General features: G+C 41.3%; 1 protein-coding gene across 3 annotated transcripts in view; it reads right to left on the bottom strand.

The window, feature by feature from the left end:
• LOC124167161 overlaps positions 1-25,358 on the bottom strand; it is a 145,392-nt gene that overhangs the window by 15,772 nt on the left and 104,262 nt on the right. For all 3 annotated transcript variants that reach the window (XM_046544967.1, XM_046544968.1, XM_046544969.1), the window contains 3 exons: positions 7,730-7,993; positions 4,165-6,999; positions 1,598-3,189 (listed from right to left, as the gene is read on the bottom strand). In XM_046544967.1, the coding sequence (XP_046400923.1) occupies positions 1,598-3,189; positions 4,165-6,999; positions 7,730-7,993 (4,691 nt within the window). The remainder of the gene's footprint in view (positions 1-1,597; positions 3,190-4,164; positions 7,000-7,729; positions 7,994-25,358) is intronic.

Here is a 25,358-nt window from a genome sequence, read left to right as displayed (position 1 = left end):
AGGGAGGAAACCTTTAAAAGGGTAGTATCAAAATTCTGTACTTAGACGAGTATGTGTCAACACATTCTCAATGTGTTACACATACTTATAATCTACAGTAACCTGATTTGGAGGGTGTGAAACTGATTTGTTGGCTAAATAGTGCATGTGAGTCATTCCATACCAACTTCTATTCTAACAGATGTTTAGCAAAGTTTCTAATTGGTGTATTATTAAGCAAGATAGACAAGAGATAACTTATGTAATTCATCTTCAAAATGTGGTGCAATTTATAAGTACTGTCACCAAAAAGTATGCGAGGTGATAGCAACAGTTAACATATTTTTTGTAATGACTAGTAAAGTCAGGTATGTACTTTGTAACTTTCTGATGCCTTCTAAAAAATCTTTTTTCCTCTTTCCATCAATTTAAACTTCAAAGTCTTCATTCCATTTAAAGACAAAAAAGAAAGACCACAGACATACCCACTTGAAATGAACTCTCCTTTTGCCTACCACCTTCGTGGAAAACCCAGCTAAATAGGTATGTACCTACCTAAAAAGAGAGTTCTCCAACAGAACAGTGAAAGACTCAACAATGTATATTAGGTCAAATATTTAATGACTTGAATTAATAACCTCATTCTACTTTTAAGGGAATATTTCTAGACGTATCCCTTAAAAATATTGTCCAGAAGAGCTTCTAATATACACCCTCATAGTGTGGGAACACCAAAGGACAATTGAAAGAGACATAATCCCTTCATGACAATTCTTAGCAATTTCCACTTTGGTTCGTGCACCATGCTTTCTCTGCATTTATTAAAACCATTCAAATGAAATGATGTTATTAGACAGAGAAGGTAAGAACAGGGAGAATATAGGAATGTTTGGGAGGACTAGCCATGAAAGGATGATAGGCAATCCAACTATCAGTCAAATGATGTTTAGCTCAATAATCTGATTTTATGAGTAATGATGTCAGCATTATTCTGACAAGTTAAACACTATTCCAATCCCTATTTCATGATAAAAAAAAACAATTAGAGAGACAAAAACTACATTAAAGGTCATAAACAGGAATCTAAAAGTATAGGTATTTTTTTATATTCTCTATCTTAAGTTCTTAGTTAAGTGAGCTCTTCTGAATTCCAAAAGATACCTCCGGAACTTATTTTTCCTTGATGAAGTGTATTTATAAAGAGACTTTCTATTATTTTGTATTATCGAAACTCATGCAAATAGATTCTACTGTTACTAAATTTGAGCCTCCAGTAGATCTGCACAGCTTAATTTCTTCAACTTGAACTTTCCATGATTTTAAGGTGATTTTGATCCCATATATTGCAAAAGCCATTTATAGTCCCTGAAATTCAAAATTCAAGCATCCAAAATTCAATCTAATACGTCAATTCTAGGCATCACTAATATACACAACACACATTATCCTGGATTCATCCTTATCATTAGGCAAAGTTTTACTTTATGATATTGCTATGGGTCAGTTTCATATAATCATGGCATGGAACATGACCGAATAAGCAAAGATTTTTTTTCTGAGGAGGAAAACTTTCTAAGTCTTAAAAGAAGGAAATTTCGTGATAATCTTTGGAACCTACCTGTAATCTCTTTCATCCTCTTCCTTGAATTTCTTCAACTTCTTCACAGACACTAATGGATACTGATTTAACTCTATACTCTTCAGAGATTCTTTGTCGGAACAGTCTCTCTTCCGCTTGGGAACTTTTCCTTTATCACAGACAACTTGGGTCTTGGACCCACCACCCTCCAAGCACTCCTCCTTCACCGCCTGTCTCTCACTCAACGTAGGATCCACGCCTTCCTTGCCCCCCACACTCTCCTCACCTGTCCTTGCCACCTCCACAGACGCCTTCCCAGACTTCAACTTTGCCAACTCACCACGTCGCACTGGAACATCAACCACCGCCTCTGACGCTTGTGAGGATGTTGGAACCTCACTTGATTCAGTCTCGAGCACCACCGCTGCCGAACCACTCTCCCCATCCACTTTCCCTTCCTCAGTCTTGGGCTCTACACTGTCTGACTTAGCCACTGCCGTCTCCTCCACTTCCTGCGAAGCGGACGTCGACAGCAAATCTCTCGGTCTTTTCTTCTTCCGCTTCACTGGGAATCCCGTCCTATTGATGCTCTTCTTCCTCCTCACCCGCTTCTTCACCACACTCACAACCTTCTTCATTATATCACTGGCCGTGAGCTTTGTTACATGGACCCTAACATCCCTGATGATCTTGCGTTTCTTCCGCTTGCCAGGGCTCTCCTCTGTCCCTTCACCTTTGGCACTCGCCTCCTTCTTCACTCCGTCACCCACTTCCTCAGTGCCCGGCAACACTTTAGCACCACTGGCGTTGACTACCTCACTGGTGGCAGACAAGGACACTGTTGATGACACAACTGCCGAGTTGGCCGAATCGGCAGGGGCCAAAACCACAGATTTCGCAACGACTGGTGAGCTGCGGGTGGGAGAAAGAGCTGCAGTCGAGTCCATGGCACTAGAACGACTTCTTGAGAGGGGTATCCTTTTGGGCTGGGGGGAGAGGGCACTGGGGGGAGGCGTTGCAAGAGGGGGAGCCACAGGGGATTTAGGATTGCAACTCCCACTCGTCTGCATTTCTAAGCGGTGCCTTTTCTTGGGGGTCGCAGCTACGGGGACAGGGCTCGAACTGGAGGGGGTGATGCTGCCGGAGATAGGGGTGACTTGCTGTTGGGGACTTGAGCACAAACCACTCTTTGATGCGGGATTCTCACCACCCCCCTTGTTGGGTGATGCATACCTTGTGATGCACGCTTCTATGGCTTCATCTATGGAGTTTCTGTGACCATCACCTTTTAATTTCCCATCGACTATCTTGGCTGCTGCCTGACTCGCTCTTTCTGATGATTTTGGCGTGGAAATTATCTTTTCCGCTGATTTTGGTGTTGAGGTGATCTTCTCCGCAGACTTAGGAGTAGAGGGTGCCTTATCACTGGACTTTGGAGTGGAAATCAACCTCTCATTCGACTTCTCCATGTGAACGGATTTTCCTACCACTCCAGCTGATTTAGAAAGTTCTGATGTGGAGTCGGCAACAGTGACCTCGGAAGTGGTGGATTGGGTGGCTGTAGCAGACACATGATAATGCCTCTTCTTCAAAGGAAGTCTCTGCTCATTAGATTCAGCTCTCTCCCTTCCCTGAAACAATAATTTACAAAATATACTTAAGAGCAGGTGTTCGTCAACAGTACATAGCAGAGCATCCAAGGAACATTTAAAAGTTTTGATATGCCATAAAAATGACTTGCATGAATTGATGAGAATTATTAATGAAAATTGTAATTTGAGACATTAAAATAGAATATTTGCATAGATAAAAATAAAAAACTGACATAAGAGATTATAAGATAATTTTATAACAAGATTATTTAGGTAACATATGCAAATATCGATGAAATTAGGCATTGCAACATGCTCCACTCAATTTATTTGCACTAAACATGTTTCATTGCACATATGACTGATAATCTAGGGTATCTAGAAACACATTATATGTATAAGAAATTGAAGCTGAAACTTTATACTGATTGCAGCAATGACATAATTGTTATTCATCATAATTTCAACTGAATATTTTAAGTGCATGAACACAAAACATGAAAGCTAAAAAAATTAAAACATTCCAATTAGTCATTCTAAAAACAGGCCTAAAATTATCTACATGATCACGGAATACAGATCCTATACCTTCAATAGCCAATCTACAATAGTTTCCATATTAAAATTAACTCGGCCTAATTTAAAAAATTGAATGACTTTGCTCAAGCGTTCACAAATTTGATAACATTGAATATTTGAGGGGTTTAGAGGCCAAGTGGTACAATTGATATTTTTTCTAAAAGGAGTTAGGTAAAGAAATTGATGAAGAAATATACAAAAATTCGGTGGAGAAGGGATATGAGTGAGTCTCTGTTTTGTGCTAACATCAAGTGGAAAATCAAATACGCTACTGAATATCTAGTTGATTTCGTTTGTTTTATTTGCCTAATATGTATCTGTACCTAATTCCGTTTTGAACAAAAAAAATCACTTGTACCCCTTGGCTTCTCACCCATTATATGTAAATTAGCATTAAAGCCCCAGCATGATTTGAGGCTTTGAAGGGAATCTCACCTTTGGCACTTCAACAGCATTCTTCTTCATTCTCCGTTTCCCCTTCTCTTTCCCGCCATCTCCTTCAGTCCCAGACTCCTTGTCACTCGTCCTGGACCGTTCACTCCCTTTCCTCTTCTTGGCCATCCGCCTCACACGGAATATTGACGGCAATAGGATTTCCCCAGGCTTGGGGGTGGGCACAATATTCCGTGAAATGGTACACTGCTGCAGGAGCCGCACCACTGTTTCCAGACTATCAAGAAAAGATGGATCAGCAGGAGTCAAACTTCTGCGTTTTGGTTTTTCTTGTTTCCTCAGCTTCTTCTTCTTCCTCTTGTGCTTTTGGATCGAAGAAACGCTCGCATTCTTGTCCGAAACAGGAGTCTTTCCTGCTTCTTCCTTGATAACAACATTATCACTAACCTGACCTCTGTAAATAGCGTCAGAAACTGTAGTTTTTGGAGTGTTGGAGTGTGCACTACTATTGTGGAGTTTCTTTTGTAAACTGGAACGGTGCCCTCCTGGGGAGTGTGATGTGGAGCTTGGCTGCTTATTGATATCACTGGTTGCTTCGTGTTTTACCCTATTCCCACTGAGAGGAGAGCTTTTTGTGGGAGTGTCCTGAACATGGCCTTTGGCCACTCCATCAGTTATTCCTTTGGTATCATTCCTCTTAATTTTATCACCTGGACCCAGAACTTCTACTTTGAAACTCTTTCTCCTACCACTCTTCTTCTTTTGCAAGCCTGCACCCATTTTATGAAGTGGCCTCTCAACTTGTAAGACCTTTTTAACCCTCCTAATTTTCCTACTCCTAGCCATCTTCCGACTCCTTTTCATTCCAACGCGACTGGAAAGTTTTACGGAATTATCACTAGTAGGGTTCACAGCATCAGGCCTCACAACTGGCACATCACTTTCTACCTTCCCCAACCTGTTACTGGGTTCAACAACCTTGTTACACTGTTCTGATCTTCTATTACCAACAACATAAACACCACTGGATGTATCCACTAAGTGTTCATCTGGCCCAGGCTTCATTAAAACACAGGATTTCCCCCGTCTATTTCTGGAGGCGTGGCCAAACCGTTGTTCTCTCCTGACAAGTTTGGAAACAGCACTCAAGTCCTCATTGTTTTCAGTATTTTCTACAGCAGAGGATGAAGAAACTCCATCCCTACACATTTGCGAGAGGAAAACATCTGAACTACGCTGAATGCCTCTCCCAACACCATTACCCCTACCAGCTCGACATTTCTCCTTCCGTGTCACCTCTGGCAAGGGTAAATTGGGTTCTAACACAGGTGGTGCTTTCTTTGGCCTTCCAGGACCTCTTCTGATTGGAACGGGTGATGGAGGAGGAGGTCCGTCCTCAACAACTAAAGCTGCTTGCCTTCGACGACTACCTTTTTCTGCAACGGCTGTCTCACCACCATTGTCTCCTTCTGCAACACTCACAGACGAATCACAGGCCTCCTTCTCCTCCACCAAATTCGTCTGAAAACTAGTTTTCTTGCTGCGCGGCCTACCAGGACCTCTTTTCTGACGTGAAGGGTGCCTATCGCATGGCATCTTGTCTGACTGTGAGCATTCTTTTGATTGCCTAGCCACCCCACCAGTGGCATCCGAGGAGGAACGCAAAGTCCGCACTTCGTTGTGATATGAGTGCGAGTCCAGATCAGAGTGATGGACTGGCCTGGAGACTGAATCGTTAGCTGACTGATCTTTGGGACCTGATGGAAGCACTGGCACCGCGGGAGGGATGATGGGATATGACGTGTGGGGAGGGACCAAAGTTTCACGGACGGAAGCCGGTGAGCTCCCTGGAGGGGGTGGAGACGAGATGGGAGGGTGAGCTGGGGAATCGTGCGTCGGTCGATCTGATGCGGGCGAACAAGATGGATGGGGAGGCGAGCCAGCAACAGATTGAATCCCACTGTCGGGGGACACGTTAGAGACTGAGCAATCCAACCGCATATATGATTCGAGTTCGGGCATGTGGCCATGCAAGGAACCAGAGGACACCAAGCATCCCCGAGTGGTACCTTGGACCTCCACTGCTACACATTCACCTTCTTCCACAACTGGCCCCCTTGCCAACCTCGGCGGCCTCCCTCTGACACGACCAGAAGGGACCACCGTTGAATTTGCAGCCGCTGCCCCACGCTTTGGCTCGATAACCTTCCCAACCTCCTCCACGCCCTCACCCTCAACCACAGTGGGCGAATGCACCCTCATTCTTGAAGAGTCCTGCACATCTCCACGAGTTAGAACACCAGTTTTACTGTCCGACCGATGACCCCTGGAAAGAATTTCAGTCCTTTCCACAAAGCGGCGCAGGAGCGTTGACGAGTACATACCCCTGCCCACACCCTCCTTCCCACTTCTCACAACCGACGACACTTCCTCTTCCTCAACCACCTCTTCCACATCTCCACCACCAGTATCGTGCCTACGCCTCGTCGTGACCCCACGCTTCCTTGACACAGATTCTGAAGCGTAAGGAAAACCTTCTCCTTCAGTTCTCAGCCTCTCGTTAGCAGGCAGCGGCTCCTCATATAAATTAATACGCTCAATGGCTTCGCTCACAATCCTTTCAGGAAGTTCGACGTCACTGCCTGACTCTGCATCCTCTGCATCCACCTGCACCGCTTCTGCCTCTCCTGGGACTGCGGCCTTCACCGCTGCACTTTTACAGCTGCTACTCCCTCTGTTGGCAGCCCCTTCTTCAGTCTCTGCTCTCCCACTCTCTGAACCAACATCTTCAAAACCATCAAAAGGTGGGCCGTCATCATTGGTTCCTGTCGTTGTAACATCAGGCAAGATGGCAGCTAAGTCCTCCTGGTTTATCACCTGAGAAAAAGAATTTTGCTTCAATTAACAAATTTATGGGTAAAATCACACAATAATTGATGACTTCAATGGTTCAAATAAAAAATACTACAAATCCTAGCAAAATAACTAGGACAAGGGTTTATCTAAATAAGGACTGATATTAGCATGGACCAAACACCACAAACGTATTCCTGATACTACCTACTCCTAGCCTACTCCTACAGTTAGCCTAATTCATTTAAACAATGAACGGAAGAGCTAAAATTCAAGTACACCTATTTCAAGATAATTTTCCACAATAAATTATCAATTAAACTGGAAAGGATGTTTATCTAAAAGTAATAATTATTACTTGCAAATCCACAGCTAAATTTAGCCAAAAAGTTGGCACTTTCTAATGATCATTATAATGAGCAAAATAATATATACTTTAATAAATAATAAGAATTATTATGAATTTGGACTACACAACAACCTATTTTTCATTATGTATATAAATATACTTCCAAACAAAGTTTTTTTCTCGAAAATCATTCTACATGGATAAATGTTTTTCTGAGAAAATACTGAATATCGTTAAAACATTATCACAAACAAATGTCTGGTACATAAAAATAAAAATGTTTGTAAACAGCCTTTTGATCAAAGGACATAAAACAATGCCTATTTCCACCATGAGGAACCACAGTAGATTTTCTAGTTCTATGCATTAAATAAATATCATGGGATCACATTAGTTTTTACTTACTTGTAAGTGCTCAGAGATGGCCAAATCCTCTTCCCTGCCACCGCCCATTCTCCCAAGCTCTTCAGCAAGCTGTGATATCTCTGCCACTTCACCATCTGTGTCAGCTGATATCACAGAATTGCCACGAACATGAGGAGGAGTCCCTCGACAGCCTCCAAAGGTCGTAGAAGAGGGAGGTGCCTGGGGGGCAGGGCCTCTCATTTCGGCTCCTCGACGGGTCCATGTGCCTGCACCAGAGCCACGGTTCAAAGTCGAAGGAGGAGCCTGTAACAAACAATTAAATACCTTTAGTGGAGGACGATTTTGGCAAAGAATGATAACATAACACTGAAATTATAACATCAGCGAGCAAACTGATCAGTTTCATCCCCAAAGATGCATCTCAGTACCATGTGAGTGGTAGGACAAGATGAAAGTGAAAGCTTGGATACCTGACCTTCCAACCCATTCCATTCAAATCTCAAGGAAAAAAAACACTGATGCAGAAAAATCTAATACTCAGAGAAATAAAGCTATGTTATGTCTCTATTCTCAAGAGTTTGTCTGTGAATTATTCCCTACCTTTTACAATGACGTACAGTAGGACATAGGTATTATCTCAACCATAACTTTATAAGCAATGAATAGCAAAAATTGGGGTAAATATGTACAAAATGCATGTAAACAGATCAATTTTATTTCCTCTCACATGTAACAACAACTTCACTAAAAATTAAATTGCAGAAATATCACAGGGCAGTATAAGGTGTGAAATTAATAATATTCATAGGTGCAAAAACATCAAGCCTACTGCAGGCAAGAAAACTAAAAACATGCTCTTTTCTAATGCACTTGACAACATAGTATGGGAGCATCATTAACAAAATCTACACTGCAGGATATACTGTATTCTGGGGCTACATTTCATAGATTCCATTCCTATCAAGGACGATGAAGCCAGATCAACTACAGAGCTTAAGCTGTTAGAGAGAAACTTCAACTAGTTTCTTTTATCTTAAGCAATTTTTGGTTAGGCTATCCTTATTTAGAACATAGACATGTACTTTGGGTTACTTCTTGAATTTTAATAAATTTCTCTTGGGAAATGCTTCCCCAATTTAAAAGACCCAAAGAAGGTTATTTGAGAACTTTGGAATTTATTTAAAAAAATGATAAATAATGAATCAATTGGTTTCTTCCCATCAAATATGGCAATGCTAGAACCGAGTTCTCATATTTATTGTAAATAATAAAATTACCGGATCGACCTCCACTTTCTGTCTCCTCTAGAACCGAAAAGAATGGAGGAGATTACTTTCATACCCCTAGTATAGACTAACCAACGATCCACCACTTTTCCTCACGCCACGAGAAAACGTTTCGGAGGCGTGGGCGCGGCGCGCGTTAGCACTGCTCGACCCGAAAGGCAGGCAACGGCACTTGAAGAGTCCACGGGGCGACGATCGTGGGGACGTCCTTGAGGCGGGAAAAGAGCCCATCGCTTGACCACCTTTCCACGCGTGCTTACATGCGCGACAGCGTCGGAAGGGCATACCCACCGCCTCATGACAGATAGGGCGGAGCGGATGGGACCCCGAGGGAGAGAGTGGTATGGGACCAGCCCCGACGACTCGCACACTCGGTGGCTGGACGCCTACGGAAGACCGCACTGCAAGGCACGTTGCATAGTTCAAGACGTGACGATGCATCTGTTCAGGGGCGCAGCTAGGAATTAGGGTGATTAGGTGCAACTAATACCGCTGTGTGTGTGTGGGGTATGGAATACCTACCAGGATAAGCGGTAATGAAGGATCTAAGGCTTTCCCGGCGAATAGACTGGAGGAAGAGTTCTCGGGTTTCCAGCACCTGGACCCGGCTGGAAACCCGAGAACTCTTCCTCCAGGAGACGCAGTAGGTGCGATATTAATAAATTACGGAATTTTAAGATAAATGGTTCAATATGGTGAGTTTTACGGCTTTCTGAGGGATATTTTTATTAATCATTACACTATTCTATTAGTAATATCAATCGAATTATGTAAAATGTATTAAACTTAAAATTTTCTGAGCTTTGGGAGAGGGGGTTTTTATCCCCCTAAATCCACCCTTCGCTGCGCCACTGCATTTGTGTACTAAGTGATGTGATGTAACGAAGAAAAATCAATCGAATTACCGTTAACGATAACATCTTTGGTGATTTTTACTTGTACTCGACAAATAAAAAAAAAAAAATTACTTGTAATGTACTCCAAAGCTCGCGCGAACAATCGTTACATTTTAGTAGTTAAAAGTGAAAATCTGAATTTCTGGTAGAAAATTTATTTATGCCTGAAGTGCCTATGTGAGAGATATTTTAATTACTATTTTATGCAATGGCATTACTTCTCGCGGACGGTCGTATTTTGTCTTCTGTCATGGTGCATTACTCATCAAAACATGCAACCAAATTATAATTTCGGGGAATTCAGAGAAAACCCCTGTCAACATTTTACCGTATTTAAAATATGTATCACAATTTTACCACAGAGGAAACATTTTTCAAATTTGAGATAAAGCCAAATGTTAACAAGGGTCTACTGAGGTTTTTTTTTTAAACTGAAAATTTTAAGGTTGATGCGTATGCTTTAAAGGAGAAATTCATCGTGAAGTAGACTGACTGAGCGGACGTGATGCGCCCCCTTAAGATAAGTACATCTCAGGAAGCGACTCCACGCGGCACAATAGCCAGCGCAATACGTTAAAACGCAAGTGACGGCCATTTGGTTAGAGGGAGGAGCGAGTGTTTACGTAATTTATTAGCAAATTATTTTTCCATCCGACTGGAAATTCCGTTTTGAGACGATGAAATTGTGTCAATTGTGCTCTGAACTGTTTCTAATCATTATCCATTGGAAATAAAGTTTACTCTTCCGACAGTGAAATATGGATTGTGAGGTGACTGATTAATGCACCTTTTCATTTTCAGGGCGAAAGAGTTTGTATTTAGTCTGATATAAAAACCAGTCCTCAACCAGTGCAAAGTGAAGAACTAGAGCCAAAAGTATTAAAATGACATAATTCAAGTTAATTAATGACGCTGTGACCACATTATCAGCACGAAAATAAGTAGACTCACCAGAAAATAAAAATACCCGAGTAAGCTGAAATGTTAACATGATCGCCATATGAATCGCGCAAACACCAAAACTAGAAAAAATACATCAAATAATTTTACGCACAGCGTTCTAATTTCGTGCATTCTCCCACTCAAGTAGACAATCGCGTAGGAGCATACCTTTAGTTAAAAATAAATTCCAATCATTTCGTCCGGTCTGAACGGCCACTCCAAATGTGTTACAAAAAAAAACAATTCCTCCAAATATCTTTATTACTAAAAACCGAAAGAATATAAAAAACTCAATCAATATAAAATCAAATCCCAAGAAATTATACGGCACTGAAAACAAACCGCCCAAGATTTCGAAATGAATTTCAGAGGGGGGGAGAGACATAATCGCATGATTTCCTCAAACCCGAGAGACGGCCGCTAGTCGCTCTAGTTTCCAGGAATCAGCAAGTGCGACGCGAAAGTCCAATCTACATCGAATGAACCGAAAGCCTTTATTGTACGACATGAATTCCATAGGGATAGAGAAAGCTGTTGCTTTGAGAAGAAGAATAACGACTTGCTTTTGGGACGAGAGTCAAGGGGGAGAAAAGACGTAACTCGGAGGGGGTGTAAGACGAGGTGAGGTGGTTTTGACGAGGGAGCAGGTGTGTGTACCACGGGACTGTGCAAGGGACTGCTGTTGGGGGAGGGAAAAAACAAGGTGAGAGAGTGGACTACAAGAGGGGGAGGGTAGCGAGCGAAGGTAGGTGGGGGTGGCAGCAGCCGTCGCGTAGAAGGTGGAGGAGCGGGCTATTATTCAATTCCGCAAGGAGAGAGAGAGAGAGAGAGAGAGCTTATCCCGGCCGCAATGGCCACGACAAAAGAGCCTTTTCTCCCCAGGGACGAAAACTATGAGCTCGAAAATCATTCCTGACAAAATGTAACGGAAGATGGCACATCAAACTCATCTACCAGGGCGTACAGCCAATCAAAGCAGAGAAACTCATGCATAATTCCAGTTTTTACAGGGAAATTTTACTTAATTCCACGTTAATAATACGTGATTACTGCGATAGATTAGAATTCTTTAACACCCAAAATTACTTCAATACTTTTAAATAATGTTACATTTATTAATTATTTTAGCTAATAAATAGCTAATAGCTATATAAATATATGTATTCAAAAAGTGCAATTTAAAATGTTAATCGAAACATTGTGAAGCATGCATTTACAAAGAATAAGCCAGAAAATGGGTGTTGAACTCACAAAATTTTATGTGAAGTGAATTTGAAATAATTTTTTGAAAGATTTTTAAATTTCAGGTTGGAGCAAAAATTCATGAATAATTTGAGCAAAATTCCAGGGACTGAAAATTCACGCATGGTTCCCGATTCTCTCGGTTTTCCCGGTCACTGGACTCCCTGTCTACATAAATACACTGCGATCCATCGCTAGGGTGTACGGCGGGGAGTGATCAATCACCAGCATGCAAGAGGATCCTCACATATACACCACACGGTCCTAATAAAAATCACATATAATAACAGAAAACACGCGATCATTCATGAAGAGGAAAAAATGACAACGGTTCGTAATTCATATGGTAAATCCATGCAAGGTTAGAAGAATGGAAAAATACAAACATACAATGAGTCGTCAAAGCGAGTGAATCGCCATGAACATTATCAATGCATCGTTGCTATCCCTGATAGAACGAGGCAAGAATGGCATTTTAAATCCCTCTCTTTTGCAGTCAACCTTCTCGTGATCCCGTCTACCGAAGTGCGACGGTAAACGAAGGATATGTTTCACGTCGTCTGAGAAAAAAATCTCCGAATTTACCAAGTATATGTATCTTAAGTATGTATAAAATAATCATTTTCGATAAAAGATACTTGATATGCTGCTGATAGGTTATCAATCGAACAATCTTGACTCAGTTTTTTGCATTTTTTAAATAATTTCCGCGCATCTGTACGTCCGCGATTCAGAATATTTTGGTACACCTCCGTAACACAGAATTTTAAAAATAAAATCATTTCGAACATTATTTCTGACAGTGAAAATTATAAACCTCGTCGTGATGGATTTTCAATAACCCGTACTTAGAATTGGCTTTCAATGTTTGCAATTAAGTCCAAAATTAGGGCTGAAAAACTACGCTCAATGAAAGACACAGCAGTAATACTAAGAAAATTCCACTCGCACTATAAAAATGAACGATGTCAAAGCGAAACCCGATTCTGGGAAGTCTTGAGCTTCATACCACCCACAAGATTTAACAATGATTGAGGAAGTTTGGGACTGTTCCTCCGTTCCAAGTTATGAGGCGGAAGTTTTGGATTCGTGGAATACTAACGAGTCAATTCACCTCTTGCACCCTATTACGACTGACTGCTACGCACACCAATAGGATGACGAATCAAGGGACTCGAGAATTCAGGTTTGGAAATCTATGGAGCCACTTCATAAGGAAATGCTTCTTTGCACATGCTGCATGCATTTCCGTACACCTAGGTAGTAATCTTCGTAGAATGTCGAGCAGGATAACCAACAGAAAACATGAGTAAATTTATGCTAGAAACAAAACATCTAGTAGCTAGGATCGCGGTCTTCAGCTAGACGAAAATTTTGGAGATCAACGGCTAGAAATAAATTAAAGCCGCCTTAATGCCGTCCAGCGTTATACAGAAAAAACGGTGAATATTCTTCGCATGGACCGGGTCAAAGAGCCTTAGGTAACTTACGGCCGACTCGGCGTCTTTGCTGCATCAAATGTTTCAAACCACCTTTAACAAAACTAACCAGCTTCTATATAAGCAATGAAAAACACTTGGTGACTTACAAATTTTATTTAAAAAATTACCTCATGTAATTTATATTTATTTAAAAAATTAATTCAATTAATTGTTGAAATAAACTGTGGGAGTAACGATGTGTTTATCATTGTCAATATGGAGCCCTTCCACCACGAAAAACCTTCAAGTTTCGATTAAATTTAATAACCAGCTTCTTGCATTCTCTATCTTGCAATTTCCACATAATGCATAAAATTTATGCTAACATTTTATCGATAAAATATTTGGGCGGGTATTTTTTACCATCATAAATTATAAACGGAAGAAATAAAAGAGAGCAATAATTCAAACATTTAGTACACGAGCCATTAAGAATCAAAGCTAAAATCATTGCTGCGAAGTATATTTGACCAAAGCTAGACGTGAAACCAGTAAATTCCTGACTTGTATGAGATGCAAACACACAGTTATAAACATAGATCCTCCCGAGATATTCCCAATAGATTCCCTGAGGGAAGTCGAGACCCCAAAACCTTTGCGATGACCCGTCAAGGGCGTGCTCATCCTCCGTGACCAAGACCAAAAAAGAGCATCGAACCCAAACCGCCTGCTTGGACTGCCGCGCGCTATAAAACCGCCCGGGAGGAAGGGAGGGGAGGGTGGGGCAGGGGAAATCTGAGGGGACCTGATCACCTTGGGAGTCAGCCTCCCCCCCCCCTCCCCCCGATTCAAGTCTTCATCATCAAAAAAAATATCCACCTCCCTCCACCTCCAGCCGCCACGGTGCAAACACCGATGCGAAAATTCGAAGACACCATGACATTAAAAACCAAGAGCAGAAGCAGCAGGTCTTCTGTTCGCTTGGAATAGCAAATTATAGTTAATCATAATGACTCACTCAACTCTTGGATTAGTTCTACAGATGATAGTAGATTTTATCCCAAACTATGCTGTTTGTGTTGGGGTACGGAAGTCGGTTCCTTTCTTTGGACCACCTGCGAATTTAACACGACGTTTTGACAAGCAGAAAACTGCGTTGCGAGGATTGAATAATGAAAATGTCTAAATGCTTCGCCCGGATTAGAAGCCAGGATACCCCTTTACCGCAGCTTAATGATTTACACACTACAAACCTCATCATCCAAAATACAGCAAATGTATTGAGCGGTAGTCGCACCCATCGCTTGAAATCGGCAGGGACGAAGCTAATTTTCTCTTTTTGACGGGACGAAGGCACAGACTTTAATTATTAATTTCAGTTTTCTTCCGATTCCATCTTCCATAAAAACGAAGGATTAAACTCATCGCAAAATACTTGGCTGAAATTTTGAAATAAGGAATCTTTAGAGAATTTATTACATGGAATGGTTTTTGTATACAGATTGATTATTGCAACCTTTTCAGTATCCATTGATTTCTGTTCGGGGATGGGATGGCTCCAGGCACCAAGATCACGGAATATGGTGTTGGGTGGAGCTGAGGTGTCACCACACTGCCCTTGGATTCCTGCCTCCAGATTTCAATAACACCTACCAATTAGTCTCGACCCATATCGGCCGAGAGAACGTGAATAAGATACACTTCTACGCACTACCAAGAAGGGAAAAGGCATGGATTTTGTAAACGCAGCAGACCGTAAGGATACAGGAAATATTTATTCTTGCGTGAAACTAACGCAACAGGAAAATGGGACAAGTTACGTGGCAGATCACGATCCAATTCGAAATATTTCCTACCTCCATTACTGTATTCCCCGAAAATACAGAAACGCATTGCTTGACCCGGAAGGAGACACGTGGAATCATCTCATTTCCCAGAAAATGCTTCCTTAGAAAGAAAAATAGCTTGCGCCTTTAATGGAAAAATTCTTCCTCCTCCATACCATTCTATAGATAGGGGATCGACCCACTCACTGGCACTAAAGCTTAAATTTCCAAACTATGTACAGCGCTTCCCAACGAGATAAATGCTCGGTGGAACATTGAAACTGAAAATTATAAATATTGTCTGAAGTGCAAAAATTGCATCCACAACGAAGTGGCCATCAAATAATTGGGGCACTAAGGAAAAAGGCAACTGGTAGGCATTGTTAGGTCTTAGGTCCGATTTCATTGAGAACTGCTTTGGCAGGGTGTGGAAGCAGAAAATCTAAATGAAAAAAATATGCTATTTCTCAGAGAAAGGGTGCAGGTCTAGGTATGCTATTTTATCACACATAATACTCAGAAATTAAGCTACAAAATACAAAGCCATTGGAGTATAATTAAAGATAACCCCCAACCCCTTTGCACTTCCCAACTCTATAAGTCCTAAATAATTTATGATCACCCATCCCCAGAATAAATACGTACAAGAACGCTCGATGTGGCTGCGCATTAATCAAAAGCCGAGACCAACGATGAAATAATATAAGTATACCGGGACTAGCCATGGTGATAACTTTACGGAGTCACCCACAATGCACAGATAATATTTATTAAAGGATTTAATTAAAATACAGCAGTCTCCTTCTCCCAGAGTATTCAGTTTTGATGGAAATACAACATTTCCATTCGAAATTTAATCGAGCGCGATCGACGTATTCACCCGAACTATCGGATATCGGCATTTCCCCATTTCAATCTTGGTAGCATGTCCAGATGCCCAAAACCTCTCTCATGTGTGTCCACCCTGTGATTCACTCTAAAGACAAGGCAGCGAAGGAAGGCGCGGGCGAATACCGACGCATAAAAGCGCCAAAGACGGGCGGAGAGGGTGAGGAGAGGACGACAGGTAAGGCAGTCAACAGGCGGAGACGAGACGCCCCCATTAGATGGCCCGCCAAACTGCCCGACCACCACCACCTCCAAAGTCGCTCACGATTTACTAACCGGCCGAACGTGAGAGATTGAGAAATAAACGAGACAAAAGAAAGCGGGGGAGCGTTGCTGGGGTGAGCGCGACGAAACGGACGTCGCCGCCGCCGCTGCTGCTTTGAGGGTCACGCGCCGCGCGCACTTGCGTGATCACCCACGCACGAAAATGCGGACCACAGAGCGCACCCCTCTATTCTGCCATTGGGCCGAGCACCCATCCTGCATCTTCACACTCAAAGTGTACTGATTTCCCCGACGGTATCATCGAATCAGTGGTTATGTGAATCGGAAAGCTCCCGCCGACAATTCATTAATTTACAAGATTATAAAATTCTGTATTTGGGTCATTAAACTTCTAATTATGTATATACCTTTAATAATGGATACGTATGGAACGAAACCGGACTGTATCAAATTCATTGAAATCACGACTTCAAATTATGGAGGTGCATGGGGTATCTATCTTCAAATTTGAAATTAAGTAATACACAAATAGTACTACCAAAATAAATAAACTTTACATTATTAACTAAAGATAATTTAGTTTCAACTCTGCTTACTTATGGGGTATTAGGGAACTGTAAGAGAAATTCAACACATCATGGACAACAACTTAAACAAGATACTAGACGACATGATGAGGTGCAACGGCCATGAGTAAATAAAAAATACAGTGAGATATTTAATTCTACCATCAAAGACTCCAAAAGAATGACTCCAAAATTACAAAAAATTCCCCTCACGTAGAGTGACTATTAGTAGTAGTCTCTCCATAAGCCACATACTTAACCTATTTATGTTCTCACAATTATTACGCGTCGAATGTTTCGTAGATTAAACCCGCTCGGTTCGGAAACCCGCTCATGCATTTCAAAAAAGATAAAAAAATTGAGAAACATACGAAATAAAATGAGCGTTCGCCGTCAAATGTGAAGTTAACTTCATATGCCAAGAACTTTCCTTAGTCCAAAATCGCATCCGTGGACAAGAAGCAACAGTTTATACCAACAATACCATTCACGATACACAAATAGAGATCTGTCTGGGATACTCATCAGAGAACAACGTGAAAATTAAACACGACGGAGGGGAGCCATGGAAAATTTAACGGGCCGAGCTGAAAGGCGGGAATTTCATTATGTCCTACCCAATGGACCATTCCACTTGAGTTGTTGATTCCAATGGCCCCCTCGGCCATAAAAAAAAGGGTTGCGCGTATGGCGTGAGGGAAAGACGATTCAGAGGGGAGGGGAGTGGGAGGAGGGGAAGGGACGCGGGGAGGGGAGGCAAGAGAAGAAAAGACGGGAGGCCCAAAAAATGAAGCGTGGTTCGAACCGGCTTCCGTTCCAGCCCCTACTCTACCACTCCCCCCGAAAATACCTCATCAAACCCTCCCCCCAAAAACCTACCGACAAACATCCATTCAATTTTCTTTCCCCGAGACGGAAAGCAAAGAGATCCCGCCTTTTACCTCTTTCCACACATTATTCCACGACTCCCGATACCAGTTTTCTGGAACAGTTCGACGTCTAGGGAGGACTCTCGTTCGACTTGAATAACATGAGCAACTCAAGACGGACGCCTTTCAGAAGATGAAAGAGACGTCGATTTCATGGACGCGCTCGGCATCCAAGAAATTAAGAAAACACGCTAGTAATAAATAATACTGCGTTTTAATTAAAAACCCGACCTAAACCTCGATAATTGTTTCAGTGAAGAAATTCCAGAGATGTACAATGAAACTCTGATGATGGTACAGTTGTTATGAACCACAGGTTCAAATTTTATCAAGCTTTTTATACACGCCAATGAGGCGGCTCCAGGTGTAGAATTGACATATTCCGAAATAGAATCACACTTCCCCAAAGAAGACTTCGCCACTACTAGTCAGAAAAGAATGGAACAATAAAAATCATCTTCCCACCACATAATCTTCTGCTACTAACTTCACTCTTACATGAAGGCGATGACGATGGAATTCCGGTTGAGCGAAGGATAAGGGGTATACGCATTTAAGAGTAAATGAAGGAAAATTTAAGAGCTTATACGGAGATTCAATAAACAGTTAATAATTCCTAGAAATATTAGAGGGGAAAAGTTCTCTGGAATGGATTTTAGCGACAACGCACCAGAAACATTCTGAGGGTTTGTATTAGGCTCTGATTTTGAAATCACTCTCATCTCATTCGAAATACATTTCCCCTTCCGGACGATTCCCTGAACAAGTTAAATGCCTAAAATTTGTTCCTCGAATTTCTTAAATTATTGTAATTAATACGTTTTCTCCACACATATGCGCGATAAAACTTTCGCAAGATCTTTTTTTTAATTTACTCAAAGGATTACATGGATTACTTTGAGATGCATCCAAAAAGAAACGGGGAAGACAAAAAAAATGAATTTTTTGAGAAAATCTTACTTTCCCTGCTTACGGAAGGGCACAGCGGAGCACATTTCCAAATTGAATCCCTTCGTACAAAGGACTTGAAGCGAGATATGACAGGGAAGGAGAATTATTCCATGACAGGGAAGAATGACGAGAGAGACCGAAGGATAGGATAATTTAACAGGGTGTTGACATATGCTAAATCCAAGGCGTAACGGAGGAATGCAACCAAATTCAGAACATAATGGTGTCGAGAAGTCCTCCTCGTCATTCCTCAAGTCCATAACTGCTGAAGACCATTCCCTTGAGTGTCGGATCGGCCGAGACCAAGAATTATCTGTTGTGCCGGCAACGTCCCGGTCCTAAATTTATAATTCCATCTCGATCGCAGCCGAGCTCCAGACGAAGGGGGGAGAGGGGGAGGTTTCCCAATCTCTGTTCTTTTTTTGGGGGTTCATGTGCGAGGGGAAAAGCCATCGAAATCCTTTCCCAACCGTAAAGGGACAAAAGAGGGCGAATTTATGCCGCTAATGACAAAAGCGGGGGTTTGAGGGAGTGGCACTCCGACATGCCCATACATGGAAAGCACAGGTTCTATCCGAGCAGGCGAAGATCCAATGGGTGGAGGGGGCGTTTATCCCCCCCTCCCCGAAAACTTACGCAAAATCATATCTTACTGTAAATGCCTTCACCGCACTAGAAACTAACAATAAAAAAAAACGAACGTACGATTAGATTTGCGCACGTTTAAAATGTTTCTAATAAACTATCATACACATATTTACACAGCCTATTTACACATAGATCCATTAATTTTCAGTACAACCCATTGGAGAGGGGTTATGACTAGATGAGCCTCTCCTCCTAACCTTAAGACTGAATTATTCTCTGCATCCAAGGCGTCAAAGCATTACAGAACTTCAACGTTGATTAAAAAAGAAATGGACGAGGTCTCCTATTTTCGCCGAAGGGAAAAATAATCAGTCAAGAATTGAGGGAAATAACTGTAGTTTTCTATAAAAAAAAGTATCACTGAAAACCATTGCAGAACCAAATACTAAGCCTCAGGACGAAAATGACACAATTTTCAAAGCATGACTTCACTTTCCTGCGACAACATTAGATACGTAAACAGGGCAACAAGCGAACTAACGCGGCAGCGAGGAAGGTATTTAAATGCGAAGAAGCCAATACACAAATTTATTTTTAAGGCGAAAACCTAAAACAGTGAGAGTATAATGAGTTTTCGCACAACTAAAATCTATGGAATCGTTAATTAGGAAAACGCATGAATTATGAACGAGAGTTACGCGATAATGAGTCTAGATCGAAAGTAGTTCCATCATGAAATGCCGTTACTAATAGTCTCAGTCATTGTTTCGAGGACGCGGGTAAATGAAGGCGGGGCTTGAGATACGCTGCATTCTTCTAGTTCAATGTGAGTGAGCGGCACCTCACACCCCCTCCATTCCTTGCCACACACCCCTGGACAAAACGCACCTGTCGCGGCGAGACGAAAGAAATTTCTCGTTTTATTTCGGCAAGAGAGAAATCCTCATCATTCCAGTTTTTTTCTTCCTCCACCCCCACCCGCAGAGGCTGAGCGTGACACTTGTTGCCGAAAGAACGAATCCCGGAGCTTTCCCGTTCTGAATCGGTCGTGGGGAGATTAGGTCCGTCCTACGCGACTTGGATGAATAAAGCGAACGTTTCGAAACCGGCAATTAAAAACAACCGCTTCTGTTTCGCCGGGATACTGGAGAAAAATCTCTGCGGCGACGTCTGGTTCGAACGAATGAAAGGGGGTGGGGGGAAAGATCAGCGATTATGACCAATAGCAAGGTCTCCTCCACCCCTCGCCCGCGGACTTGCGAAACTTCGATGGCCATGATATCATTTATGATTATGGTACACTGGGGGGAAAGTAGGGGATGGACGTGGGTTGAAAATAAACTCGAGAGCACGGGTCATCAGAGTCGTCACGAACGTGAATATTTTTAGTGATAACTTACAACGGCCGAATACACGACGACGAATATAACCTCTAGACGGATAAGTGGAACGGCAGAGGAAGACCTCCGATAAAATATTTATATGAAAAGGTAATGAAAGATGCGAAAAGAAGGGGAGACGTACGCGAGTGGGAAGGGATTAAGTCATAACAGAAACGAGAAGAAAGCTGCGTCAAACCTATTTCAAGAAAGCTGACATGCGATGATAATGATGAATCCGATAAAAAATCCACTCTAAAAGAAAAATATATCAGTACCAGGAATCAATCCACGAGCCGGAGGCTGTCTGGTCATTAATCAAAATCGCCTTGCAACCTAGGATTTTTGGTCACGGAACTTTAGCTATAGAGAGGAAGAAGTTCTTATTGCGTAACTTAAATTATAGAATAGAGCTCAAACAATGAAGACGCAGGGAAAATATTATTAAATTTAACAGAAATCAAAGGCGAGGAGATGTGTTTCCAGAGGATGGGACCGAGTAAACCTAACCAAGGGTTGCATTGCATTAGTACAAAAGCAATTCACTGCAATGATGAGAACCCATTTTTTCGGAAGGTCGACAAGATTATCGTACATTACCTAGGCCTTTAAATTTCACCCACACAAAAAGATATTAATAAAAATAAGGAAACGCAAATAATATGTTATCTCTCTGTTAAAGGCCAAAAAATGGGGGATTCGCGACTAGTGATCCAATAGGCTGACGTTGACATAATTTTGCTTCACCCAGAATGATGGTGATGACACACGACCAGACACTCAGCTATCCCGATGACAACATCAAATCAGACGAGGAAAAAAATAAGAGAAGCGACTATAAAAAGACCGCAAAAAAGACGGGGGCGACTAATCACAGTTTCGAAACCTCACGCTCAACTTCGAAACCATTAACTCGTAATAAATTAATATGAAACGTGAAAGGAAACACGCATACACATCTGTTTCCTCACGTATTCAAAGCTGACAAGAGATCCCTCCTGAACGACAGGTTTTGTTCGGCCTTGAGTCCATACAGGAAAACTTGAAGCGATTAAGTTACGTGGATTAGTGTAACCCATATCATTGTGGCAAATATTTGTTAGATCGCTTATAAAAATATCAAGTACACACTAAAGCATATCAAATTGAGCATTACAAGGAAAAACCGAGAGTTTTATAGACAGTAAAAAAAACGGACATCAGAAAATGCTACGGCGTTACGCCCTAGGTAACCCTTCACCAGCCTTTTTATATTATCATAAGGAAAGCTAATGATCATTAGTACCAGACAAAATAACAAAAACTTACTCTCACAACAATACTCTCATCCAAATTTCCACGCAACAGGAGCACTTTCACACAAGAGTCATCTCGGTTAACTGAATTATTAATCAGAATTAAGCTAGTGCCTTCCGAGATTTTTCGCTTAACCCACCAATAATCAATATTTTTCGATAACTTGTAAGACCCTCTTGGACTTCAAAGCGTTATCGACGATACCCTAAAAAGAACCGAAACTCCTTATCTTTAAATTACACAACTGAGAGTTAATTCCAGATGTAACGCCCAAATGTTCAGTCAAAATTTCGATCCCTTCCCAGGACCTTGCTCAGTATGGACTAGGCATGTAGTACAAACGTAGTGTCACGGTTTAAACAAATATCTTAGAATTCTACAAAATCATAATTGGTCGTCAAAAATTTCAATTTGTAATTACTGGGGTATTGATGGAATACGGAACTTAATCTCTCAAATATTTTCGGCTTCACCGCATTGCGTAATAATTACAATGCCACAGCTCAACGCGGAACGTATCCCGAAAATGTTCGACAATACTACATCATATCAGCGCGAAATCCGGAAAGCAAAAAACTTAAGAATACCTAATCGCAGCCATCCGCATTGGCAACTGGTTGGCTGAAGCTGTCCCGCATAGCGGAGATGAGGTTTCGCGGCGGGAAGGCGGGAGAAAATATTCCGAAAAAGTGGTCAACCCCAAAAGGCGACCACTGGAATGAGGAGCCGTCGAAAGAATGTGACGCCGGGCGAGTGTGAGGTGCGTCCGTCCCCTTTCAACAATCACTCAGCGACGGTCACCTCGACACTCTTTTCTTAGCCGGCCCATCAAGTCCGTAGTCCCAGCAGGGAAAGCTGCGGATCTTTCATAACACACCTCGATCGATTATAATAAGGATGAGTCCATTCCAAATGTCGATTCTTGAGTCCACCGATTTCCGGGCACGGAATCGAAATCGATAATTCATCGCCTGAAGTCGATTCCGATTCCATCAAGATAAATATTTTGAAGATAGACTATAAGCTTGGGGCATAAAGACCGCCACACACTTGAGTCATTGTGCACTGTACATTATTAAGTTACGTCTGAAACAGTTAAAGGGTTTATTATTTTATTAAAGCTGAAAATATATTACCATAATAATAATTCGCTATTTTAATGTGTATACTTTTTGGTGCACTTAATTGTATTTGTTATTTTGTTCCATTCAATTCTTAAATTTTTATGACAGCAATTCCACTGGCAAATCAATATCCCACCTGTATAGATAAGAATTGATGGAATCAGAATCGAGAATCGGGAATCGATTTGAAAGAATGGGAATCGAATAAATGAGGAATCAACTCATCCCTAGATTATACCCGTGTTACAGGCGTTCTGAACGCTAACCGACGATTAATTGCATAGCTCACGTTCCCGACAAGTTAGCGAATGACATGACGCATTCTTCACACTCGTAATACGAGCGAGTCGATAGTGGATGGAATTCATGCAGCTAGTCAAGGGGCTAATTAATATAAAATTTTCCATAATTACGCGAGAAGTTGATTTATAACTATATTCGCGGGTGCATATAGCATCAAATACAGTGGGGTATTAATATGTTAACATTGCATTGATTGCACGAAATATAAAATGAAATTCAATAAAAAAATGGAAAAACAAAACGAGAATATGAAAAATAGCGGTAAAAATGTATACAGCAAGATTTCCTGAATCGATTACCCACGCATGCAGTGGTGAAATATCATACACAACCAACATTTTGAAATATTTTTTAATTCCCCACGAGATTATTTTATAAAGGGACTCAATTTTACCGACGTGTACGACGATTGTCTGATTGATGAACACAATACAACGAACAACACAAACTTCGAGAACTAAGTTTTAACAATTATACGCTCTCCATAAAATCTTTTTCGTGATCAGATATTTTCAGAATGAATATGAACTAAACTTGGAATAAGCTATTAAGTTTCACTCGAAATGCCTAATATATAAGTATACGACAACAGAGCGTTCAAAATGAGGATCAAGAGTAGGAATTAGTTAAATCTTCAAGGAGATAAAAAAACGAAAAAATAGAATTTATGACGCACATAAAAGCAATTAGATACGTGCGAGGCAGCGACGTTCACTTCTGCCAAATACTGTGTCTTCGCAAACATTTTCACATTCACGGCAACTGTTCACTCAAAGTACCAACTGCAATCGAGCTTTCTCTCACTTAACTGCCGTCTTGAAATGGTAATTGATCTCTTCTAGACGACCGTTGCGAATTTTAATCCATACAGTACTCTCACGCAGTACCGTTCACTACTGCGGTATCCATTCTCACTAGACGAGTTTAAGCAATCGCGAAAGGTAATTCAAGTAGGTATCAACTCCACTTAGGAGAAGTGGCTCTTTAAATCACGTCAAGGAGTCTTATCATTCAAACGAATGCGATGTAACGGTATCCGAGTCATTAATAGTTATTACAAAAAGCAACAACCACCTAATTACGCATGCGTCGCTTGAACTTGGGAAGTTTTTACGCTAAGACTGCCTCTTGCGTGAAACGAAGGCGTTTCTTCGAGATATATATGGGTAACTTAGGTATTCTGCATACCGCGTAAAACAGGCTTAACAGGTCAACTAGACTTTCGGTCGACGGAAAAAATTGGTAGGAAGTGAAAACAGTCCTGAGGCTATTATTGAAACACGTTAATTAAGAATGAGAGCTTCAGCACTCCTATACGGTCTCTATAACTTTAATTATTTTCGTGTGTACATTGATGGAAAAAAAGTAATTTAACAATCACACACAACACACGATCAAATAAAGTTCGTTTACATAATCATTAACAACTTATCTTTAATCTAAAGGAAATAATGCACGACGCATAACCCCGTCCCATACAGTGATTGAGTAATTGAAGAGCAGATTAAAGGAATGAGAACCGGAACTATTTTATCAAGGATGATTCACTCACATTGACGAGTTGAAACGATAAAAATGAAAACGTGATTGTTCAAGTATAATCACATAAAAGGACTGTCGTAAGAGGAAATAGGGCCTAATACTCATCTTCCACCTTCACGACAGCCAGAACAACACCGCATTAAATTTAAGTACTGACGAAGAGGGAAATTTGGCCATGCATCACAAAAAGTGTATCTTAAAAGCATTAATTACTTGATATTCAAGTCTAAAAAAATGGTAAATGAACAAGTGATAAATGAACAC

Source organism: Ischnura elegans, chromosome 10 (assembly GCF_921293095.1).
Source record: "Ischnura elegans chromosome 10, ioIscEleg1.1, whole genome shotgun sequence".
Taxonomy (NCBI): domain Eukaryota; kingdom Metazoa; phylum Arthropoda; class Insecta; order Odonata; family Coenagrionidae; genus Ischnura; species Ischnura elegans.
Note: the sequence above shows the minus strand (reverse complement) of the source record. Positions and strands in the feature narration are given on the sequence as shown.